At 36.2% G+C, this 18,204-nt stretch overlaps 1 protein-coding gene across 9 annotated transcripts in view; it reads left to right on the forward strand.

Annotated features, from left to right (window-relative positions):
- The first annotated feature begins 445 nt into the window (after positions 1–445).
- The window catches only part of LOC113235559 (TBC1 domain family member 24), a 191,146-nt gene continuing 173,387 nt past the window's right edge, over positions 446–18,204 (forward strand). For 4 of the 9 annotated variants that reach the window (XM_026471334.1, XM_026471318.1, XM_026471326.1 and 1 more), the window contains exons 1-2: positions 448–923; positions 1,328–1,602. In XM_026471334.1, coding sequence (XP_026327119.1) covers positions 1,491–1,602 — 112 coding nt within the window. In that variant the 5' untranslated portion in view covers positions 448–923; positions 1,328–1,490. Of the gene's footprint in view, positions 924–1,327; positions 1,603–18,204 lie in introns of all 9 variants that reach the window. The other 5 variants (XM_026471309.1, XM_026471293.1, XM_026471300.1 and 2 more) reach the window with 3 other exon arrangements.

The raw sequence follows: 18,204 nt of genomic DNA on the forward strand, positions 1-18,204 counted from the left end.
AAAATGAAACGGACAGACAGTGTTGTCCTCATTGCAACGAGAGTTCCGTACATTTAACAATTATTTTATATTGGAAAAATCTAATGTGATAATTTTAAACGTGGCTTTATTTTTCTTATTATCGAAAATGACAACAATAAAGACATTAAAATATTTTTCAATTAATTAAAACATGCTACTTTATTTCTTATGAATGGGACTCCGAATAATTTAAATTCACCAAAAATTAATTTATTCTGGGTTTGACTGCTTTACAAATGAAATTAATACCTACAAGCGTAAGGAAAGAGCAGTACCTAGCTCTCAGATAATCTATAGTTGTGTTTATAAACATAATACATAAGAGTTTTATGTAAATATTTGGGTCTACCCTGATTTGAAAAAAATTGGCCCGTGTTTCTATTCCGCTTCTACAATTTGTTTAGTCTATGGTTTTCCTGTTGGAAGAGGAACGGACGAACGCCTCGCGTTTCTCACAGAACGCGTATAAATTCACGGACGTGCGATATTGTTCATCGAACTCAGTATATTTACACGGGACCAAGCGTCTGAGCGGCTCCGAAACTATTTTCAGCACATTTACGAATCAGAACAGAAAAAACCTTAACGACTTTCACCGGATACATCGATAATTCGATTAGCGAGACAAGGGGTTGCGAATTATCCCAGATATCAGTAAATTGATCACTATACGAGAATGTATTGGTGTGATGGGCCAGTAGGCGACATATCCGTGTGATGTACTGTGTGGTTCATTTAAGTGACAAAGCGACAGAGGCTCCCATTCGACATTATTATCCTATTCGTGATTGTCATCACGTTGGACCGGGAGCTGGCCACTCGGGTTAGTCGTCGCGGGGACTCCAAAGCGGCAAATACGGAGTTGCAAACCCTGCTCCGCATCATACATCGCCAGGATTACGGTAAGTAGCTACCTTCATTTTCTAACTCTGGCTAAAAACAAGTTGTTTTACGCTTCCCGTTACACTAGTGTTGACATTGAAAGCCGAATCAGCTGCCTAAAGCTCTAAAAATAGCTATTAAAATGTCAAGTCTCCTGGCACCGGGAAGCAATCAGCTGATCCAAATAGAGCTTCAATTATATCCAATTAGGTAACTGACTTTGAAAGATCAGTGTTATCTAGAATTACGTTTATATTACTTGGTAGTTTCATTGGGTGATAAGTTATCATTGATTTAGATTTAACATAATTGACAGCTGTGAAACAGAGTTGACAGTGATTCAAGACAAGAGACTCATTATTTTCTTCACGACCAGGATTAGACAATAAATGCGTTTTATTCCATTTGGTAATTATTGTTGCAGATCTAAAAATGGTGCAGCAGGATTTGACTTAGGCACGTGGTGGTGCGTGGATTGACAGTGACAGTGCGATGGCTCGGGGCGGCTCGCGGGTGTGAGCTCCGTGTGAGCCTAGACCACGGTGTGAGTGTAGTGTCTAGTCATTGTGTGTGTGAGTGCGTCCGGGATGCCCTCAGCGATGTTGTCGGCAGTGCTTGAAGAGGAGCCCGACCTGTACGAGGCGTTTCCACCTCACGTTGACCCCACCGGAATTACAATTTTAACAGACAGTCCACCAGGTGAGGCACATATTAATTTATTCTATATTAACCAACCCTTATCAGAATGCAGTATTGAAGAAACTTAACAATGTGCAATGTCATACGCCCCATTGCACATACATCCATTGTTAAATTACATGCTGTATCTGGTTTTCTTTTGATAAAATAAATTATAATTGATTTTAAAGGGCTTTTCTGCAACTTGATTTTTAAAAATTTCATTAAAATATATAATATTAAATTAGTAAATTATTCTTTCGATAATTAAGAATAAACATTAATGTGGCCCTGATGTAATAAACATAAAGATTTAGACAATTTTTTTTTGTGTTGCTACACACATTATTTCATTGAGTAACTCTTTCTAATTTTTTTTTGTGTTTGTAATTTATTTATAACTCACTTCTGGTTACAATATTAATTTGAACTCATTTTTCTTATAAGAAAACTTGTATTGTCATTACTTAAGGATATGTTTATATTTTTATTTGCTAAAGTAATTTAGTTGTTTGCTTGTGCAATAAAATAAATTGGATCAGCAGACTAGGTTAAAATACTTTCTTGATAATGTATGGCTTGATTATTACAGTATTATCATTTACATAAAAAAGTATTTCAAATATTATACAAGTAGGGTTCTTCAATGATGATTTTCGAATTGTGCAACTTGGAATCTTTGCAGTTAGAGTGAACTAGCATCTTCCAGACAAATGTGTGCCATCCTCATCCTCTTTTTTTCTATCACGAATCTCATAACAATTAATAGTTTAAATGTGACCAAAATTCACTATTTATTTTTCTACATAGTTACTTTGCAAATCACATGACTCCCTAATCATACTTCGCAATCACAATTAAAACCCGATAAAACGTGTTTTTCACAAGTACTGCACGTCAACATATAAAACTGATTATAATTAAAAAATACCATAATCACAAATTTTATTAATAAACTACCTAAAACTGTCAGACGAAAACGCATTCAATCAATTTGTTATCTCTATGTCATGTGTCTACTGTATCCTGTGTTATATAAAGTGGGTAATTGGAATTGCTTTTATATTCAGTTTAAAAAAAATTGCTTTTTCTAATGTCACATTTATTGCCTACAGTCTTCCTTGATATTAAACAACAATGCGGCCTGATGATGTTACGAATTCTTTGTAAATGACTATTAACTTTTGCTTTGAATTTCGGGAACACTGATGCGGGCGGTGTATTTTATTCCTTTGCCGTGTACGCATCTGTAGAGCTAGCACGACAGGGCACGATTTGTATGAGGGCGACATAGAAGAGATATTGCTATTCTCTGTGCGGGAATAACGCGTGCCTTATTCAAGTGTGACCACAGTCGAGTTTTTGAGTAGCCAGAGAAAAGTCGCTATTTACTCGGTTCTAGTCGCAAAAAAATACATTTAGTCTGGCTGCCGTTCAAAAGGTAAAGTTTTACATGTCCACCCTGGAATAATCTTATTTCAGCGGCACAACATCTAGCTGAGATCTGATTACACTGAAAAAAGTCGTGATTTAGTGGGTTCTAGTCGTAAAAAAACTAGAATTAGTCGTTATGCCGTTTTGAAGTTATTAAGGTGTTTTACTGTCCACGCTAGAATAAGCTTATTCCGGCGGCACAATTTTTGAATCTCGAGAACCACAACTCCTAGCTTAGATCTGATGGCATCCAGGAAAAATCGTGAGTTACTCGGTTCTAGTCGTAAAATATTAGAATTAGTCGCTCCTTTGCTTTCGACTAGAACTGACTGAATAGCGACTTTTTTTTTAGTCGAATTTCAAAAACTCGACCACGCTAGAATAAGGCACGTGGGAATAGCAATATCTCGCGCTTTATGGGCTTCTTGGTAATCGACGGATTGTTCTGGACTTTATATGTAGTTCTCTTAAGGAGCAACGATGAGGGTGGAAGTTAATTAAATGATTGTTTTTAATTATATACCAAAGTGTGATTTTATTTTCCCGATATCTACCGGTTGACTGTCGTGAGTGTGTAACCGTTCTGAAATATCGGAAAAGTAAAAATAAATCATACCGTAGTAATAAACCTGTGAAGTCGTAAAATCTATATGAAAAATAATTGTGAAGCACCAGTGCACACTTTCCGAAAAGTAAATAATATCCGGTAGAAGAACTTAGCAGAGATATTTCAGTTGTATCATATCAACGAATAAACGTGCAAAAGTTTTTACACATTTAAAAAAAATCAGGCTATAATGTTTATCTAGGAGGTTTATAACGTAATTTTTTTTACACAAAAAAAGATAAATAATCTATAGTATTGTAATTCACAAAGCGTTTTTTTTCTAGAAAAAGCATAAATATAAATGACCCAGATAAAATAATACACATCTAAAAAATTTAAAATTTAATTTACGACGTAAAACCACAATTTAATTTATACGTTTTCGGTATACCTACTTTTTGTAAAAATCCGTTGATTGCAGAGTTGTTGAAGTTTTTACTCTTTATTCTTCCTGTAAAGTTGGTGTTTTAGTTATACACGTTAATTCAGGGGGGGCGTGGATATACAAGCGACATGACCGCCTGATGCTTATACGATAATCGCCATGTAAATTTTTAATTCTAAAGAAACATACTTAAAATCGCAAATACTTTGTCCGCCGTTGGATGTTCTTAAATGTTCTATGATTTGGTTATCCCTAACCTTCAATTCGGATCACATCATTTGTGGTAATTGGAAGAGCGATGGTATCTAGCCAGGATTCTTTACTGATTACTATATCACGAACAAAATTGGATTAGTACACTGATTGATCCGAGGCTCGGACGAGCTCGGAAGCACCTCAGACGTCACTCGTCCGTGAAACGGACGCGACACGTTGTAATGTTAATCACTTCATATGAAATGTACGCAGCATTTCCAATCCGAAACTCGTATGTGGCTCGGCTCGAGCCCGGCACGGTCTAATGTGAGTAGTCCTTTAAGCGTGAAACATGCAGAGAGCGGGTGGGGTCGGGTCGGTTCCGCGGCGGGTCTAATTCAATGTATTTCTATGGACGACAACACACCGAATTAGACCCGCCGCGGTCCCGACCCGAACTGCACCCGCTCCCGAACCGAACTGCACCCGCTCCCGAACCGAACTGCACCCGTTCCCGAACCGAACTGCACCCGCTCCCGAACCGAACCTAACCCGCTCTCGACCCGAATCGCACCCGCTTCCGACCCGAACCGCACCCGCTCTGTGCGTGTTTCACGCTTTAAACCAATGCTTGCAATGCAAAAGACACTTTTAACAATTGTGTTACAAGCGTCTTATCAATTTAAGCATTGATCTAAGACATACTTACGTTTTAGCGCAAGTCGATATTAATATCTCAAATTCTACAATAGTCCTTTGATTCTCATACACCTGTAAATTTTTTTAACGTTTAAAGTGATAAAATAATTGTCCTTTTGCAATCCTTTGTTTATATACGAAGCGTGATTCCTCTATTACTACATTTGTTCTTGTCATTCGTAACAATTATTTACTATTAGAAAATCTTGAATTAAATTCTATTCAGTTTTAGGCTTCATTTATATAGCGTAATGAACCTTATGTCAAGTGTGTAACTTACAAATCAGTGTATTTAGTCTCGTTCGACATTTCATCCGAAACAATACTCTCAAATAAGTAATAGGTACTCGACAAAAACAGAAAACAATGTCAAGTATGAAGCTTCACTCGCATCGTGTGTCCTTTAATTTCATCGAGTATAACTTATTTGGCTGTAATTGTTTTGAACGGATGTCGGACGGAACATCGGAGTAAACTCCCTGATACGAGACGGCAGCTGCGGGAATACCCACGACTACGCGAGAATTCTCCGCAAGATGCGTGACTTGTTTTTTGGCACGTATCAAGTTTTTACACGGATTTCTTATAAAATTATTTATAGTTCTGGTTATAAATATTTGCTTTTTTATAATTATTAATACAAAAAAATCCTTCGATCTAGCTGGATTCGAACCAACGTCTTTTAGCAAACTGTGTTAGATGCTATGCCAACTAAGCCACGGAACGAACCAGCAGACCTTGCGAATTTTTCTATACAATATATATTTTTCAAATGCCTTTAATTTCGTTTGTAATAAAATAAATTCCGCTCGACCCAAGCAAAATGAACCTTATTACTGTGGGAAAAATTTGAATTCAAGCTAAGGTAGTATCGACTCTTACAACACCAGACAACCTTTGAGTTAGAGGAAAGCTAATCGGAGCGGGAGACGTAGTGTGCCAATTTTACAAATATAAAAATAAAAAAAGTTAATTGGATAAATTAAAAAAAAGTACAAAATAAATAAATTAAATAAACACAAATAGTACATAATTTATAAAATATTTAATGAATAATGATATATTATACCTACGTAAATATATGTATATATAAATATACACACGTTGCAGACTAGGACCGTGTTAGAAGATATTTACGCAATCCGGTTTTGAAAATAGGTAGCGACTTAGAATGTCGGATTTCAAATGGGAGATCGTTCCACAATTTTGTAGCCTTAATCGTAAAGGAATCTTTGTAATACTCAGAGCCAGTGACAGGAAGCTTCAGCAGTGAGCACTGAAAATCATACTCAAGGCCATGCTATTAGGGTCGTATTTCCAGTGCTTGAAATCATACTCAAGTTTGCTCAAATCCTGACTTGAGTAGAGTTCTGGAATACGACACTCAGTATTTTACAAATAACTCTGCATTCATAGTTAGAACGAATTCCAACACCAGATCTTTTTTTATGTTACCAAGTGACGGAACTAGTCGCGAGTCTGGTGGTAAGTGACACGCCTATCCATAACAGTTGCAGTATCACTCAGAGCTTTAAATCGCAAAGATCTTAGGGGCACTGTCACTGCGCCCGTCACCCTGACATATAAGCTGAAAAATCCCATGTGCTTGTAATTCCACCAGCACCCTTAGGAAGTGAATACACTTATTAACTTGGAATCGGCTTGAGCCGATCAGAAAAATCTTTATTTCGTATCCGCGGCCCGAGCGCAAGTGAAAAACAGTCTTTTTAATTCTATTGTATGGCACTAAAGATGTTTCTGATGCTCAAGCCGGTTCCACGTTAATAAGTGCGGTGACCCTATTACCCTTCAAATCCGGAACGGGTATACGACCAAATAGGTATGGTGGCAGTAGCTGCCCGGATGAACTCTTTCATAAAGAGCTCTATTGCTAGTGACGATACTGTGTTTTGGCAGTTTGTACTGTAGATTGTATAACCTCCATTTATTTCTCCCGTGAGTGTGTGTTATTTATTTTATTATTATTTATTTGTCTAATTCTAAATACTACAGTTACATGAGAATTTGATAAGTGATTTAGGAGAAGGCTTCAGTGGCTCCCTATCAAGTTGCGCCGTGAGGAGCACGTTCTCAGCTTTCTTTATAATGTTATATACGACCCTCGTACTCCGCCATACCTTAAGGATCGTGTTTCCCCGGGGATGATCACAACCGTGAACTAAGGTCTAAAATGGATAACCTGTTGAAGCCTCCTGTCACTGGCTCTGAGTATTACAAAGATTCCTTTACGATTGAGGCTGCAAAATTGTGGAACGATCTCTCATTTGAAATCCGACATTCTAAGTCGGTACCTATTTTCAAAACCGGATTGCGTAAATATCTTCTAACACGGTCCTAGTCTGCAACGTGTGTATATTTATATATACATATATTTACGTAGGTATAATATATCATTATTAATTAAATATTTTATAAATTACTGTGTCTTTATTTAATTTATTTATTTTGTACTTTTTTTTAATTTATCCAATTAACTTTTTTATTTTTTATTTTTATATTTGTGAAATTGGCACACTACGTCTCCCGCTCCGATTAGCTTTCCTCTATCAAAGGTTGTCTGGAAGAGATCGCTCTTAGCGATAAGACCGCCTTTGCCCACATTAGTTTTAAGTTGTTTATGTATTATTCTTGTTCTTGTGTGTGAGCAATAAAGTGTTTATCTATCTATCTACATGAGAGGCCAATGTGGCTTTCAAATACGTACTCTATTACTAGAAAACTTAACCACAAAATCTGTTAGTAAAAACTAAAAGAGGAGCACAGCAAGGCATCTGGCAATGCTAAGGCTATTGTTACAGTTGGGCTGTTTAGACCCACCGATTGACAACAAGTATCCGTGTTTCACAAACATCTTAAGACATTATTCCGATTCGAGGAAATAATCCAACATGTATCGTCGGTAAAAGACCTGTACGATGTTCTTAAGGACTAGTTTACTGTCACGAAAATCCAGTCGTTTATTGGTGGCATCGAGTATATAACCAGAAATAGAGACGAAATAAGGGCCATTCATCAGGCAAATTGGCCTTATATCACTTTTAAATATCAACTGTCGTTACGCTGAAATCACAAATTAGAAAGCTGAAATAGTACAGCGCCAACAACTGTCCTGTGTATACGTCTCCGTATATTCCATTACCATTCGAACAAATTACAAAAAGACATTTCGTCTCTATTTCTGGGTATAGTATACTAGATGATTAGTGGTCATATTAGCATGTAATTTTGATATGACCGAATCAGAATTGTGGCTTTACAAGTTAACAAAATTAATCTTATAATATTTGCCAACGGAAAACGTAATGAACAGATACGGGCGATGTGTTAAAACCCATTCGACCCGCCCGGGTTTTAACCGGATTTTTACCAAAAGGGCCAGGTTTTAACCTGCCCGAAATCGTCGGCGGAAGCCATTATACGCGAAAGATAATACGGAAGTTGGTATAATTCCATACTTATTAGGAATTTCGATGTAAAACATCTTTCTTAGACGAAAAAGAGGCACTTCCACACAATACCCATCTTGCAATCTTGTGCACTCTCACTCACTACTGGCTGTAACTGTAAGTGTATACGATGTAACGATTTTGTGTATCGATTCTTTTCACGCGATTTTCAAGCGAATCGGTTCAATAGAAAGGTAAAATATGTGAGCAAACACTAAACATTTTGTGATAATATCGTTACAATTGAACAAAACTCGATTTACAAATAAATATTTAGTTGTGCATTTTAGATTACATTTCGGACATTAATGGGTTTTCGGGATTAGATTTCAGACCCGATTTAAATAGGCATTAACAAATCGCTGGCTTGAAACCTAGGAGCTTGCCCATTTCTGATTATAATTGAATCAGAAGTTCTAGGAGTCAAAATCTTACTAATTCTTTAGAAGATGCGTTATTTTACTCAATTTTAACCACTAGTGTTGTTAAAGTTTTACTTACAAAACTTTTAAATACACATAGCAAAATGATTCATCAGAAATGTAGATCAAAATACAATTCAATCATTTCGAGGTTCCAGAGCTCTATATGTATTACTTTCTTTGACATTTAGTTAAATATACTCTACCTATTTCATTCTCGGTTTATTATACTTGTTATATCCAAGACTTCCCACAGGAACTACGGATGTAATCTATAATATAACTGCCTCTGTGGCCGAACGGTTACCATGCTGGACTGCCACGCAGAGATCCCAGGTTCGATTCCCGGGCTGTTTTTTTTTCTCGTGAGTTTGGGTGTAATTTGTGATTGTCTATGAGTGTGTCCATGGCACTCGCGACGCAGTGTTTGGGGCTATGTTGAGTGTTTGCTTTATTATTATTAATATAAATGTAACGTGTGCGTGCGTGCGTGCGTGCGTGCGTGCGTGCGTGCGTGCGTGCGTGCGTGCGTGCGTGCGTGCGTGCATACTACCTCAGCTCACTTTTACTATATATTTTTTGTTACACTGTTATCCGGAATCAACCAAAGCCATTTGAAGTTGTATCCACTTTTAACAATAAAACTGAAACTTAATTCAAATTATTAACTATCCTATCCATCGATTTTCATCGAAATGCGTTGAACCGTTTCATCATTTCCCCATTTATAATGTTAATATCATATTAATCTGTTATCTTTATCCGTATTACACCAAATATAAGACAAACAAAACTCATCTTGAGAAACTGAGAGTGTTATCTGCAAATCTCCGCGATAACCTTATCTCGAGGTGATAAAGTATAATTATGCCAAGCATTGTTTGTCGCCTACTTAACAAACAGGGCTGTTAAACAGTATAGGCTATTTTTAAAATACTTGTCAATGTGAATGTTTCACATGAATCTTATTAATAGAAACGTGCTTTTATAAACAATTGTTATCATAAGCTGCATGTAGTTGATTTGAAATTTGAAATGTCAAGCTATCTGTGCTCTTGTTGAAAATAATACATCTTAGAGCACATACACACGGCGTATTCTATACGCGCCAACAAAGCGCGTTTACGACACTGTAAATGCACCAGATGCACTGTATTGAATCTATTCCAACGCGCGCATACGTCGCGTTGCAAGCTAAAAGCTGATATACTTCCTTGGAGTTTACACTTAGAAATTCATCTTGTTGCTTCATTTCAAAAAACTAACTGAAATTAACGAACAAAACTAAAATTAAAACTGTCTTTTATCAAAATGCGCGATATATATACCCTACTACATCGTGTCTGTGGCACGTATAAAATATGCCGTGTGCATTTACACTAATATCCATCTAACATCTGAAGAACTTTCTCAAAGTCAACTAGCGGACAAAAACAACTTTCCATTTAAATTGTTCGATCTGTTGATTCTGTTTTGTTTAGATCGAAGAAAATGAATTTGCAAAATTGTTACTAAGCAAGAAGGACGCTTGTAGTTTTATACCCCGACGCAAAAGTTTTAAGGGGAGTTTTAAGTTTAAAGTCGTAGCTCCCATACGGATGGAATGATCCCAAAGCGATTTTTTTCATATTGTTACCAAAAACGCTTTATCAACTGTCAAGTGCAAGTTTACTAATTTACTGTGTATAGAATTAGAATCCATAAATAAAGTTTTTTCTACTAACTTTTCAATTTGGACGTCGCCAGTTCGAATACCTGTGACGGCACGTAACCTTCGTAAGTTACGTACGTAATACGTAAACAATACGTTTAGCTAACGGTGAACAAAATATCGTAATGAAACTTGCACGTTAAAGAAGGTTCATAACTCCTGGAAAACGTGTGAAATCCCTAACCTACGTAAGCCAGAGTAGCAGCCCTGGCCTGGGAGGGGATGATATTAATAGAAAAAATTATGAGAAATGCACCTCAAAAATGTTCACACATTTTCCTTATTTTGACAGCCCTGATTCAGAAACAAAGTGCATTATCGTGTCGCTACTGAAGCATGGAATATGACTTCAAGAACCCTTATTATACACTCGATTAACAAAATTCCATTGAAAAGTAAGTGTATGCCATCAGCTTTACAGTTCATTAGTTTTTCATTTTACAAGTTTGTTTCTTTGCAAAAGATTCTGTTGGCACTTATGTGTTTTGTAATAAATTATCTCTCCAGTTTTATCTATTATAATATTATATACACATGGGTATATTTAACGACACACTAGTAAGAATCCCAAAATAAAGCAGTCTTTTTCAAAATACTAGCCGGTTATTATAATTTTATTATTTTTGGTTCAAGTTGAAAATAAAAAATTAACTGTAATTTTTTTCTTCCAGTTGTTTTAATTTCTTACTAAAACAGGTTTGTCGCGTGGATTTAGGTTATTATGCATTGTTATAAATTACTTAACCTATAATATAACATAACCGTGTAACGCCCTGTATACATCTAATGCTTTAAAAACGGTTTAAGTGAAGTTTTAGATAATGATGAATAAGCACGTCCTCTCGTTTCGTGAGTTTTGATAGAGTGGTGGAACGAAGCGACGTAAGAATAATGAAGGAAAAGGAATTCCAGAACGATTCAAAATTTAAAAAATAAGTTGCCAGGAACAAGTGACGAGGGCGATAAAAAGGTGTGATGGCGATGAACGAGGTCGCATCGTCGCACCGTCGTCGACCAAAATGTAGAAAAAGAAACTTTGCATTCGTAATTGGAACGAGAAACGCACGCGGGTATATAAAATAAACATTCAATTTGTATAAAATCCCGGATTCACCTAATCTGCCCAGCTCGCAGAGTTCAGACAGACGAACAGTCGCCGCTATATTTGTCTGTTGATAATGATAAATACCGCCCGCACATACCGAGAGACAGAATCGAGCACTGTTGTCTTTTTTATTTGATTGTATAATCCTGTTTCCAGACAGCGCTCCTTGTGACAATATTCGTCCATTTGTCAATTTATTAGTGATATGCGTTTCATCTTTTTGAGAATTTGGAAATGAAACATGTTTTTTTTTCCAAACCATCGAACATTTCGGACCCTTTGCAGGTTTTTTTTTTACAATACCAAGTGACGGGACGAACATGTCGTGCGCCTAGTGCCACGTACTAGTGATATTAGGGGCTCAGCCTTTCCCTTCAAAACCGGAACACGGTAATGCTCGCATTACTGCTTGGCGGCAGAAATAGGCAAGGTCGCAGTACTACCCTGGACTAACTCTTTCTCAAGGAGCTTTACTGCTGCTAATGGTACGCGTACATATTTAAAAATACCTTGAATTACTCTAAATTGTTGTTTTCGCGAAAAACATGCATATAGTGCCTTCTATTCTTTTGCCGTACGTATTAGGAAGCAGGAAGCTACACGCTTCATGCGTATAGTTAGTATCTCGATGACGTCAGGACGGAGAGTTCCGGATCTGTTTGTCTGTCTGTTTGATCGACCGAAGTCGGAACGGTGAAGGTAAAATTAATATGAAAAGCTTCTGCGTAGCGTACCGAAATGTCTTCTTTTTTTCCTGCCCTTGTCCTACGCTATGTGGGATCGGCACAACATGTATTTTTTTTCACTTTCCTCTATCAACTGTAATTTCCATATTCACACTTTTCTTACCCATGTCATCTTTCACACAATCCATTCATCTTTTCTTTGGTCTTCCTTTCGCTTCATATGTCCTTTGCATACCGAAATGTATCCGATAGAAAATGACAAGCAAGCCACTTTTCTGCTGTAGTCGAGATTTTGTAGCTTGAACTCCGCAAGAGAGTTTTTGTTTGTTGTTGCCAATGATTTTTTTTTGCTTTTCGCTCCGCCGAGTCCAAGTTCAGCTTCCTGGTATCGGACAGTAGTCTCAAAAGTGGCAGCAGTATTATGCACGATCGAACTTGTGCTTGATATAGATTTATAGGCCATTCAAGTATAAAGTGTTCATCTGTTGCAAAGTGGCAGTGTCTCTCAGATCTTTGTGATTTAAAGCTTTGATTGGCACAGCAATTGTTAGGAGTGTCGCTTACTACCGGACGCACGACACTTGTTCTTCTCGTCACTCCTCTCTCACTTAGGAAGTGTCTTTGTCATTGCAATTGCGTTGGAACGTCGGGACGTGGCTCGGGAGCCATGCGACACAAGATCTTCTATACTCTTGTGCCTGTGATTGCACTAGCTCTTCCTACCCTTCAATCCGAAACATATCAGCGGTGCCTACCGACACTGATCATCGTCATTACAGGCTAAGGAGATTGTTTAGGCCGTTGTTCGGGCGATTGTCAACGTCGAATTTGTGTCTAATTTCCTCCGCCTGTTTGTTTTATTCATATTAATTTTAAGCGTGCAGATTGCGGGACGAGAGGCCCCCCACATCTCACCTAAAATCTAGACTCGCTTTCAAATATCTCGCTTTAAGAACCGTTATCTCGCTAGGCTACTATACCCACACTGATACTTCTTAGGAAGTTTGAGTGCGGAAGTTTAAGACCAACAACATTCCAATGTGTCTATGTAGGTTACACGATTTCCACAATCTGAAAGGACGTAACGAGAAATCAAGTTAAAGAAATTCCTACATTGGATTTATTGCGCAAGTTTTGGTAGGATCCTTGGAAGGCAAGCTGGGCAAATTGATAAAGCGATACTTTCTAATTCCTGTTTCCGATCTAAATCGGCAGCGGCAAATGTGGCGGAAAATTTATAGGCTGAGTTTCGTGCGTTTTATCTGTTGGAAAGACGATTTTCTTGTCCATTTCTACATTATAATCAGAAGTAAATGCTATAAATTGTTCTAAAAACAGAAAATTCTCAACGTCTTTTTTGTCAAATGAAAAAGATGTGTATTGAAGCTATTAGAGGAAGCATTTTATTTTCTTGTGGCATAGCTATACAGTGTGATTTTTTTGACTGCGACTGTATAGGGAAATCAAAGGAGATACAGGGAAATTGTCTTAGGAACCATTAAGGTCTTTTTATGAAACGAGTCTTGACATAGTAAATTTTTTACTCAAGCGTGAGTTGTCCATAAAGTACTGATCGACTCGGTTTCTTGTAAGGATCATTTCATTGTGTCGGAAGAGAAAATCGGGACAGCAGAAGTTGGTCAAATACAATAAAATGTTTTCTCATTGTCGATTAGCATTAAAAAAAATGTCAATAATATTCTCTTCATTTTTATGGACAAATATCACCAAAAAATTTACTATGTCAAATTTGTTTTCACAAAAAAGACCCAATGGTTCCTATATCTCCTATAGTGTCGGATTTATCCATACAGTTCCAGTTAAAAATCACACTCTATGATAATTATAATGAAAATAGAGAATTCATGATTATACTTTGAATACCAGAGCAACAGAATTTAATCCGGGTCACTACCCAGAACACTCGGACCCGAACCTTCGGCCACCTAGGTTGTCATAGCTACAGGATACAAACTGTAAACAACAGTAGCACATTTGCATTTCTATGTCAGTTACGCACGACATTTGCGAGATAAGTGAAGGTATAAATAAAAGACTATTTTTAACCGACTTTAGAAAAAGGAGGAGGTAACAATTCGACTGTCATTTTGTGAGTATGTTACGCAATTACTTCGACATTTGCGAATCGATTTTGATGATTCTTTTCTTGTAGGAAAGAGGATATCTCAATATTGGTCCCATTAAAATTGGAAGAAAATATTCCACCTCTAAGGATGGCAAATTAAGGGATAAATGATTTTTATTATGTTTGAACCACTTTCCGTTAACCGTTTTCAATAAGACTTGGCAAATGATGTAATTCCGCAAACTTTTGAAGTTGGTTTACTTTTTATAGAAAAGGTATAATTATCTATTAAACTCTATAATATTTAACCATTCTGTTTCGTAAGTAGACACATGAACCACTGAAATCCCTCGTTAACCATTATAAATCAATCAGGATATTTTGCAAACGCAAATGTAATCAACATAAATTAGAAAGATTGCAATTGGTATGTTTCGGTCTGATGCCATGTATGCGTAATAGCGCCCAAACTAGACCGGATTGAAATCGAAATTTAAACATCATCAGTAATTTTAATTATATCGTGTGTACTGTCCCTTAAGCCCTAAAAGAACAATGGCAAACTCCCGTATATAAATTTTTGTTGACATCATTTGTTTGTGTCTGTTTATGAAAAATATGTAAAAATATAGAGTTGAAATTTCTGAACAAATTTTGTTTTGGGTTTACTATTCTGAGAAGTCTGAAATTAAAGATATTTCAGTTTGAAGTCTTGGAGGTTAAGTGTTACGTAATTGAGTAAAATATATTCGATGTATTATTATATCAAAATAAACTACAGAAGCCTTAAACAGATTTAGTAAAAGCCGAATGGCGCCGTGGAAACCCACGGCACTATTCGGACGACGTGACGAAAGTTCAGAGGAAATTATTTTTTATACTGGTATGATCACAAGGCATGAAGTTAAGCCACAACATAAAAGATGAGTTAATTAATACATACCACAGACTATTGCACCGGTAACTAGGGCACAAATTATTTTTTTGTGAAACGTGCCATCTATTACTGATTTCAGGAACTTTTTTTATCAGTGTTACCATTTTGTCGCGTGGCATTTTGTAGAAGGATTATTTATTTTTTGGAATGAGGTAGTTATAGTCGTCACCAAATAAGAGGCCAAATTTGACACTTGTCATCGTGACGCGAATAGGGATGTGGACTAATCATATCGGTAATCACATTATACGATTTTCACGAGAATTCGATTCAAAATTTTAAGAGTTAGTGATTGTCTAGATCATTTTTCGGTTCATTGTTGTTCAGGGGGCCTAATAGAACAAATCGTGCAATGCTGTTAAAAGCAACTCATTTACAGAATTCCTTGCAATTCTGTAGCAATTCTCCTTATTTTCGTAAAATTGTCCCACATTCCGATGAATTGTATCCAATTCTTGTATTCAATTTTGATTTTATAATATCCATATTACTAAAACTACATTAAAAGATTAAATTACCAAGAAACCAAGGATTTCATAAATTTTCAATTATTTGGCTAGCAATAAGTTAGAAGTTGTAAATTATAAATTTATTTGCAATAGGCGTGGTCAGAGACGTAATGTACATAATTATTTAAAATACACCTATTTTATACATTTTTGGTTTAATATTTTTTTCTGAGAAATCGAAGTGACTCGGTGAAATTCGGCGAGTAATTGCTTACAACACTATTATTTAAAAAAAAAAGTAGCTTGTGGACGTAACTATTTTCAGGACGTTTCGGAGTAACTCAAAATTGCATTTTATATTGTAATTCGTGCGAAAACAGTACTTCAAATATGTTTTGTCATATTATATAATGTTTCAATAAAATTTATGTATTTTCTTTAAACTCAATTATGCTAATAATTGTTTGTTTAATGTTTCGTTGATCGCATTCAAAGTTACATACTATCGCCTTCTTTGGCTGTCAAATTTGGCCTCTTATTTGGTGACGACTGTAACTTTGGTGTCTCTAATTACAAATCGGTCGAATCAGTACATTTGTCACATACTGATTAGACATTACAGTTCCTTTTAAATATGATTTTGTTTCCAGACTTAGATAGGCTGCTACGTGAGGCGCACTATAAGTTTCTGGAATAGATAAGAAAAAAATACTATAAATGGTCAGAAATGAAATTATTGTTTCTCAAAATATTCTCCGTTATCATTAATGCACAGCTATAAATAGTCGTCTTGCATGGTGCTTCATCACCAAAAGCAGCTTGAAGCCGAGCGAAGCTCCGCTAACCTATTAACCTACTCTTAAAGTCATAGAAAATCATACTACAAACATTTTCACGAGTTAAATCCATGGTGATGTAGACAACCAATTTCTAAAATGACGCCACAATGTAAAAACAAGTGACAGTCGGATGAAACAAACTGTATTCTATAGCCAAAGAGTTCCATTTTCAAATGTTGTAATTACTTTTTAAATATTGTTTATTTAAGTGGCCAGTTCCGGAAACTTACAGTGCGGCCTATGTATTACAATTTGAAAAACCTAATGAATTTACTTTATTCAAATTTGTTATTAAGATATTTGAAGGCGCTACCGAATTCTTTTAACTATGATTTTGCCATTGTTCTTTACACGTCCTGCACACATACACCGCTGGACACGGGGCTCCTTTCAGGCGAAGATTTAGGCCATAGTCCGCTGGCCCAATGCGCCTTTGGACTTCTTCGACGTGCAAGTTTCAGCACGATGTTTTCGTTCACCGAAACGTTTTTGGTAAATTTTAAATCTTCAATAAATTTCAAAGGAGTTGTTCCTTTAGTGGTACTAAAATAAATGGAAAATTTAATCAGGCTATTAGTTGGTTTTTTGTTAAGAGCTCTCAAAAACTAGAAAGTCGTAATTAAAAGCAAATTATTTTTGACCTGCAATTTCCAGAAAATCGTTAGGGATTTTTAATACTCTGTAAAGTAAAACGGAACGCAATCCCGCGAAAGATTTTTATGTAATTTTTTGGCTAATCTGCCAGTGGCCAATGCCATAAAAAAATATTGACACATCAGATGTGAAAGTCATTTTTTTACAATTTAATTAAATATTTTAGCGTCTAATTGTTCTGCTTTTGGACTTTTTTTAGTATCGCAGTGTTGCTGGAATTAATTTAACGTACCACACTTTTGTTTTAAATAAATAAATAAAAAATGCAGGTCACAATATTTTTTTAAATTATTTTGCTAAGCTCTTTATTTCAATTCAACTCTTATTGAATTGATATTCAATATTTTTTTTGTGAAATTACTCCACTAGTTTGTTATAATTATTAATACAAAGATCGGACACGGATTGAAGGATATTTTTCTCAGTGTTTTTTCCGAGTGTTCAATCTTTATTTCAAGCTTATATCTAGCAAAAAAATTGAGACTGGTTAAATTTTTCTGGGAATAGAGTACCAAGATCCATACTAATTCGGTGCAAGTAAATGCCAAGAAGACAAAATGTGTTAAATTTGAATTACCTAACGTAAAATCGACTAATCCAACCATGAAAATAAACAGAGACAAGTTAGACCTTTAGACGTCAGACAAGTTAATAAAGCAGTGTTCTTTAGAGTAACCTTAGATAGTAAACTTCTGGTTTCCACATATATCTTCCCTAGCCAGCAGATTAAGTTCCACTGCATACGCAGTCCGCAGAATACGTGAGCTTACCGATGTTAGTACCGCTAGACTAGTTTACTTTAGTTACTTCCATAGTATAATGTTCTACGGGATTCTCATGTCGGGTAAAGCGGCAGATATTCAAACCATATTTGTATTCCAAAAACGAGCGATTCGTTCTGTGTACCGTCTAGGCTCTCGGGTTTCTCTCAAAGAAAAGTTTAAGGA

The sequence above is a fragment of the Hyposmocoma kahamanoa genome, unplaced genomic scaffold, assembly GCF_003589595.1.
Source record: "Hyposmocoma kahamanoa isolate Upper Pololo Valley unplaced genomic scaffold, ASM358959v1 102, whole genome shotgun sequence".
In the NCBI taxonomy this organism is placed as follows: Eukaryota; Metazoa; Arthropoda; class Insecta; order Lepidoptera; family Cosmopterigidae; genus Hyposmocoma; species Hyposmocoma kahamanoa.